This window comes from Apodemus sylvaticus, chromosome 8 (genome assembly GCF_947179515.1).
Source record: "Apodemus sylvaticus chromosome 8, mApoSyl1.1, whole genome shotgun sequence".
Taxonomy (NCBI): domain Eukaryota; kingdom Metazoa; phylum Chordata; class Mammalia; order Rodentia; family Muridae; genus Apodemus; species Apodemus sylvaticus.
Genome location: NC_067479.1, coordinates 79,283,648 through 79,291,130, shown reverse-complemented (window position 1 = coordinate 79,291,130; position 7,483 = coordinate 79,283,648). Strand labels below are relative to the sequence as shown.

At 47.6% G+C, this 7,483-nt stretch overlaps 1 protein-coding gene across 2 annotated transcripts; it reads right to left on the bottom strand.

The window, feature by feature from the left end:
- Window positions 1-264: 264 nt before the first annotated feature.
- Window positions 265-4,005, bottom strand: Otx2 (orthodenticle homeobox 2). Of its 2 annotated transcripts, none has more exons than XM_052190673.1 (3): window positions 3,909-4,005; window positions 2,750-2,925; window positions 265-885 (listed from the first exon to the last, which is right to left on the bottom strand). In XM_052190673.1, exons 1-3 carry the CDS (start codon window positions 4,003-4,005, stop codon window positions 265-267), a joined length of 894 nt encoding a protein of 297 aa, XP_052046633.1. The 2 variants fall into 2 exon arrangements, with proteins under 2 accessions (XP_052046633.1, XP_052046634.1); XM_052190674.1 differs by having other exon boundaries at window positions 2,750-2,901.
- Between the last annotated feature and the right edge of the window lie 3,478 nt (window positions 4,006-7,483).

The following is a 7,483-nucleotide window of genomic DNA, read 5'->3' as shown; positions in this document are numbered from 1 at the left end:
TGATCAATCATTTGCAAATCAGGAAACCAAGGATCTAGAACTCTAACAGAATCTTAAGTAGATTGGTTTGTCCATTTCAGGTTGCTGGTTGATGGGCCCTTCTAAGGTAAGGCCCTTCCTTTTTCCTTATCTGCCTCTTGGTAACTTTGATCAGGAATCTGAGAACATCACCCCCATCTAACTTTTAACCAATGCCTGGCTAAAACTGGAATGTCCAGTCCAGCGTATTTAAAAATCACCCACAAAAATAGCTTCTACAGGTCTTCACAAAACCTGGAATTTCCATGAGGATGTCTGATCTTTATAATCCAAGCAGTCAGCATTGAAGTTAAGCTTCCAAGAGGCCGTTTGGTCCTTATAATCCAAGCAATCAGTAGTCGAGTTAAAACCCAAGCTTGAAGCCCCATATCCCTGGGAGGAAAGAGAAGCTGGGGACTGATTGAGATGGCTGGTAACAGCATTGGTACCCATGGGACTGAGTGTGGCCCCAGGTCCCGGGAGCTGGTGATGCATAGGGGTCAAATAAGATCCACAGTCCATGCCCCCAAAGTAGGAAGTTGAGCCAGCATAGCCTTGACTATAACCTGAAGCCTGAGTATAGGTCATGGGATAGGACCTCTGCATGCAGGAGGAGGAGGTGGACAGGGGGTCGGACAGTGGGGAGATAGAAGCTGGACTCCAGATAGACACCGGAGCGCTGCTGCTGGCAATGGTTGGGACTGAGGTACTAGAGGGAGGGGTGAACTGGCCACTTGTTCCACTCTCTGAACTCACTTCCCGAGCTGGAGAGGTCTTCTTTTTGGCAGGTCTCACTTTGTTCTGACCTCCATTCTGTTGTTGTTGCTGCTGCTGGCGGCACTTAGCTCTTCGATTCTTAAACCATACCTTGAAAGGAAAAGAAACTTCTTTAACATGGATGGACAATTCACAGTCATCACAGACTGCATAGCTAAACGATCCATTTCCTTTGCTGCTTAGAGACTACTCATAAAACCCTCTCACCTGTATCTATCCAACGGTGGGAAACTCCACCTTATGCATAGCTCATAACAGGAAAATGTAAGGTAATCACTCTTAGTTATAAGCTAGTGATTCTCCACTTTGCTTTCTATTTCATTTCCTCTACACACACACACACACACACACACACACAGAGAGAGAGAGAGAGAGAGAGAGAGAGAGAGAGAGAGAGAGAGAGACAGACAGACAGACAGACAGACAGACAGAGAGCTCACTCTATTTTGGGATGTCTATGTCTTCTAGAGGGAGGTATTCTGTTGCTGAATGCTTCCCAGAGCAAACTGAGTTCAAACAGTTTACATTGCACTGTCCAGGAAGCAACAGCTAATATGGTGTCTGGTTCCACGACCTAACATTTTGTCTCTCCTAGACTCACAAAAGAAATCTCCAAGAAGACATGCTCCTGTGGAGAGGAGATCTGAGCCAGTGTCTGCTGAAAGCCTCTTTGTAGTGAATGAACTGACTTGTGTGGTTTCTGCTTTGAGCTCAAAGACAGACCTCAGTATCAGTCTTCAAGATTCAAGTTTGTGCCTTTAGATTCGTGCACAGCATACTCTGTTCCCTGAACCAACTCACTGATTAAAATTCAGCCTGCCAATCTAAAAGTTCTCTGTAGCAGCAGCCTTGTGCACTCTCTGCCATGCAGGAGCTTATGGTAGGAACTACTGAGATTTGTCTTAGCTATAGGTCCTGCCTCTTCATAGCTCTGGCTGTCCTGGAACTCTGTAGATAAGGCTAGCCTAGAACTTAAGATATCCGCCTGCCTCAGCCTCCTTAGTGCTAGGATTAAAAAACACCACACTTGACCATTGGCTATAGGTCCTTGATTGTTAAAAGAGTTCTCCATTATTTTTATAGGTGTGGCACCCCCCTCCCCCACCAGGGCCAGCCTCAGCAGCACTAAATATCCAGAGCCAGTTTGTTTCTAAGAAAGGCTTTGGGTCAAAACTTACAGGTACTAATTTTTTTTTTCCAACCCACTTTGAAAAATCCTGTTTTCTGCTTTGTAGTTTACACTGATGTCTAGCACTTTCAAAACCATGTCATACCCAGAGGAAGAGTGTCATGTGTGGGTGTGTCAGGGGCGGGGCTGGGAGCATGAGGAGCCAAGCACCAAGGAGCTGCATATAGGGCTTGCTCTCCAGTCAGGAGGGAGACTTTCTCCCTTTCAGAACTAAATATGGGGAGAGCTAGAAAAAATTGAGAGTATCCGTACAGATACTGAGAATAGTCTGTTAAAATGGCAGAGCTAGAAAACTGAGTTTGGTACTCCAGAAGTCAACCCCCCTACACACACTTTCATTTTGTCAACTTATTTGGTAAGAGCACCATTTCTGATTCTGTCACCAAATTGTGTGTGTGTGTGTGTTTAATTTGGACCGTCCAGGAACTCCCCACCCCACCAAAGTCCACAAAGAGGATTGCCACACAAGGACCACATGACTACCTTTGAAATCTGCATCTCCAGCTGTAGGGAGACTTGAGATCTACAGGTTCTAGGACTTTCTGATTGCAGCTGAAGTGATACTCCAAACCTTGCAAACCAGGCTGAAAGACGCTGGTTCATATGATTAGAGACGGAGAGCAAAAGGGGGATAAAAGGAGAATGGTCCACTGGCTTCCAAAGGCTTAGACTTTCCAAGGCCTTCTCTGGTCTGGGACAAGAGTCTCGGGCCCTCTTGGGTCATCAGTACAAACCAGGATTGAAGAGTGTCTGCATCTGCCCTACCTGCACCCTGGACTCTGGCAAGTTGATTTTCAGCGCCACCTCCTCCCGCATGAAGATGTCTGGGTACCGGGTCTTGGCAAACAGAGCTTCCAGAACGTCGAGCTGTGCCCTCGTGAATGTTGTCCTCTCCCGCCGCTGTTTCCGGGGGGTGGCTGCAGGACAAGAAGCCCAGGGCCCTTTAGGGTGGGGGAGCAGTTTCTCAGTCACAAGACTTTTGCCTTGGTCCACAGACTCCCCGACCTCCCTCCTCTGATCTCCTCCCTCTCACCGCGTTATTACCGCGTTATTACCGAGTATCCCCACCCCTTCCAGAGCCTCACAAGACACAGGACCTCCTAGTGCGGTGAGATCCACCACCGCCCCCTCCCTCCCCCTGCGACAGCTACAAATCGCTTGGAGAACTAAATAAAACAAGGAGCCACAATTCTCACCCCCCACGTCCAATTCTGGAAACCAACAAGCAAAAAACGACCGCCAAATTACACTATCACCAGAAAAGGCTGTCTGGTAAAAGTTAAAGACTCTGCGAGGACCAGAGGTTCAGAATGACGCGCGAACGCAAAGCCAGTTCCTACGTTTGTTTGTTTTTTTAAAACACCGCAGGGACCTTTGTTCTTTTATCTTTAAAAAGGGACATAGTTCATACTTTAATGAGTATTTGGTTGGGGGGTGAGGAAAATTGCCTGGCACCGGGAGGGAAGAAGCCACACCTGAGGATTAAAGGGACGGGCATAGACGTGCCGGAAGGCCCTGGAAGCCCCTGGTAAAGAAAAGCTGTAAGGGGCAGTAGGGGAGAGCATTCAGCTATTCCCAGAGAAGTAATAGCTAGGAACTGGGCGTGGAGACGTACGCAAGAGACTGCTCAAGTGACAAGGTCAACAACCTTCCACGACCCAGCCCATTCTAATGTCGCCAAGCTACTCGAATTAAGAATGGAGCGGTGTGGTTCGGTTACTTCTGCAGACCCCAGATTCGCCTCTTCCCAGCCTCTTGTTCCCCCCTGGGTCAGTAAACGCTCAGTGGCACTCGGCAGTTTCGTGGCAAGGAAAAGACCTTGGGAACCCCGCCTTGAGCTTGAGTGAGGACAGCGCGCCCTCCAACCTGACTCTAGAGGGGCGAGCCTGGGGAAGGGCGTCGAGAATGCCGCGGACTCACTTACCCGGGTAGCCCACGGAGGGATGTAGCAAGTCCATACCCGAAGTGGTCAGACTCAGCCCATTGACTGCGTAAGGCGGTTGCTTTAGATAAGACATCATGCTAAGGTTGTTTGGAGGCGCAAAGTCGGCCCAAATTGGGGGGACCCAGCCGGACGGTCTCGATTCGCCTGGAGTGGACAGGGTCAGGGTCCTTGGTGGGTGGACTTGGAGTGACGGAACTAAGGGCAAAGCAAACAAACAAACAGAAATGCTGGTTTACTGCTTCGGAGGGAGCAGCTTCCTCCACGTTCCAGCACTAACTAAAAAGAACCCGGGCGGAGCTGGGCAGAGGCTTTTAAAGGACTTGCAGATGCGTCCCCCACCCCCGCCATCCCCCCACCCCCCAGCAGCTCCAAAACTAGAGGGGACGGAGTGAGACCAGATAAACCTGTCTTCCCCACCCCCACCCTAAACTTAAAAAAAAAAAAGAAAGAAAACCGACCAGAGGAAAGCAATTACAAAACTGCCTTCCCCAAGAACAAAACCCCACGCCTCCAAATGCACGCTCTACATTCCTATCCCAACATTTGCATAGGACTCATTGGCTGGCACTAGCTAATTGTCTCAAACAAAACTTGATTGGGGCCATTTGCAGAGACAAAGAACTCTTTGGCTAAATAAATAATGCTGATAACAAAGCCCATTGGTGAGAAACAAAGAAACAATTCAAGAAATCTACCTCTTCCCAGACTGTAGCCTTTCCCTGGCAGAGGTTTTAATTATCTTAGCTGTTTTTTTTTAAATTATTATTACCACTTTCAACTGCTGTGAACCTAAAATGTAAACGCATTCAACATTTAAAACACCAACTTGCTGAACAACAAAGTTGTGAAAACTGCCCAATCACTATTATCCCACATTTGAAGTCATTTCCAGTAATCATTTTCACCTAATTAGTAGTCTGGATAATTAGATTTCGAAGTAAGTAACAGATTTATTAGGGTTTTGGAGGACCTTGATTATATGTGTCTAAAGAACTATAGCTAAACAAACAAGTATTTAACTTTTAAGCGACAGCCATCAAATATTTAATTTAAACATACTGGGGGGGGGGGGGGGAGAAAAGTCTTTAAGATTAGCACAGGGCTTGCCAGAAATTCTGAAGTTAGAATCCTAACTGAAGTAAAGTCAGATAAACTGCTGCCCCCACATTTTGCAAGTCCTGGGGGGTGGGGGGGGGTTGCATTCCTACAGCAAGCAGCCTCCATGCTTTGGATGTAAGATCCTGTGGGAGGCACATTCTCTTGATTTTGGCTTCTCAGCAGCTGCGATGGCATCGCCTCTCCCACAGTTTTAGGTTTGATAAACTTCTAAAGCTATGGAACTAATAGCATTTCTCTCTACCTTTCAAATTTCCTACAATTTCGTAATAAAGGATTTGGGCGGGGGGGGGGGGGGGGAAGGGTAGGGGGAAGAAAAAGAAAAGTTATCTGTGTTCCTTGGCTGAATCCCCTCCCCCCAGATCAATGTTAATTCAGGCAGGCAAAGTGCAAGGCTGGCTTTTATTTTCCAAAAATAAGGCGCTTAAAGATCTCTGAAACTTTGACACTCTGGGAAACTTCCTCAAAATGGCGGATACAAGACTGAGTTCTGTCACCTTCATGGTGAAAGTTCATTAATGAAAAATTAAGACTTTAGGTTTTCATATTTACCTTGCTTAAGAGACAAAGGCAAAAGCTTCACCAACAGAACTCAACAACTATAACTTCTTCGTGATTTAAATTTAGAACACAAGCCCTTTCTTCCCTACCCTAAAATGTGATTTTATAAATGCCCTTCTTAGATTATTAACTAGTAAAACTAGTTACTTTTGCGAAGAACACTTTATATTCTGTGTCGCTCCTTCCAAAATCGAGCTATTTGGAACTGTGAAAGTAACATTCTTTAAAAAACACAGTCGTTTCCTTATTTAAATACCCCTTAAAGATGAATTCTTTGAAAATATACTCTTCTTCCCCTGGACAGTTCTGAACTGTTATACGTGATGTTCAGATGGAAGTGTATTTTTTTTTACTAGTCTAGCTCTCTCCCAATTAGAACGCCTAAACACATCATTTGATAAAAGCGGCGTGTTCCACGATAAAAAGCAGTAACAGAAAGTTTGGGGCGAGGTCCTTCTTGGAGAGCCAAAACGGCTCAAAATATCAGAGAAAGCTATTTTCACTTTTCTTCCTGGAGGTGTGGGCGGGAAGAGAGAGAGAGAGAGAGAGAGAGAGAGAGAGAGAGAGAGAGAGAGAGAGAGAGAGAGAGAGAGAGAGAGAGAGAGAGGAAAACCTGAACCGCGGTTACTTCTCCACAGCGAGCTTAGATAATAAAGGCGGCTGCGGGCACTTGCACCTAACTTCCACAGCCTACTAAGGACTCCATTCTAGTTTCCTCTCCACGCACAGTGCAAAGGGGGGTGGGGGTGGGGACTCCCTTTCTAAGACATAAGGGTTAATGTGACCGCTCTCGAGGCGAGGCTTCTGAGAGCTCATACCTACGAGCGAACAGCCTTTCGCCGTAGCGTGCCGAGTCCCCGAGTGCCCTCTCCTCCAGGCGCAAGCGACTTGGTCCGGTGTCCCTTCCCCGCAGCCCGGCAGATCAGCAGCCCTGATGGCCAAGGTCCCTCTTCACTGCCTGCGCCGGCCTGAACAGCCTTATATCTAACGGTCAATTCGTGCAATCTGTCGCTTCCCCCTCCAACCCCCCTCCCATTGGTGTTTCTTTTTTCCAAGAAGCCTATCTACCAGTTGCTGTGTCCTCGCTCAATAATAATTACCTCGTCCGAGAATTAATTATAATAAATGTTTTCTTGATAAACTAACGAGATAATCCGAGGGGCACACGTCCCTTAATTACAGGCCGTCGTGCTCGGCTCTGCTTCTCGTCCTGGCTGATTAATTTTCTGCATGATGGAAAGGAAACAAAACTTCGCGGACTGGCGACTTGGCCCGAGGCAGGGAAGAGTACCGAGAGCCGGAGGGAAGGAAGAAAGAGGTACTCGGGCCTTTGGAAAACAGCAGGCGCCGGCCTCTGCCCCGCCAACTCGAGTGAAAGTTTCTGGCCTCGGGGAATGAATATCTCCACAACTCTTGAGGGAGGGAGAAAGAAAAGTGCCAAAGGGTTGCTCTGGACTATTTATTATAGTTCGGAGAAGCCCCGGTGTTGGGTCTGGAAGGAGAGGCCTGGGTGTCTACCTTACTCTGGGGGAGGAGTCTGTGCTCAACTCTAGTGCTAGTACCTTTCGGTGACCAGAAAAAGTCCCAAGGTGAAGAGGAGAAATCCTGACACACACACTCCCCAAAAGCTCTGGGATGGAGGACACAGTTTCAAGGGAAAAGTATTCCTCTCCCGGTACCTTCCCCAAGCGGTCCACGCGACTGGGCCTTTTCTCTTTTCTCCACAGACCCTTCTCCCTCCAAAGGACGAAATCGGTTCAGGACTCTAAGGTTTTTAGTTTTTCCAGTGAACTAGGACACAGGTTTTCAATAGTCCCTTGAATGCATCAAACCCGCCACTTCTTCGGAGTTTGCCGCGCGACCCGTCGCCCAGGCTG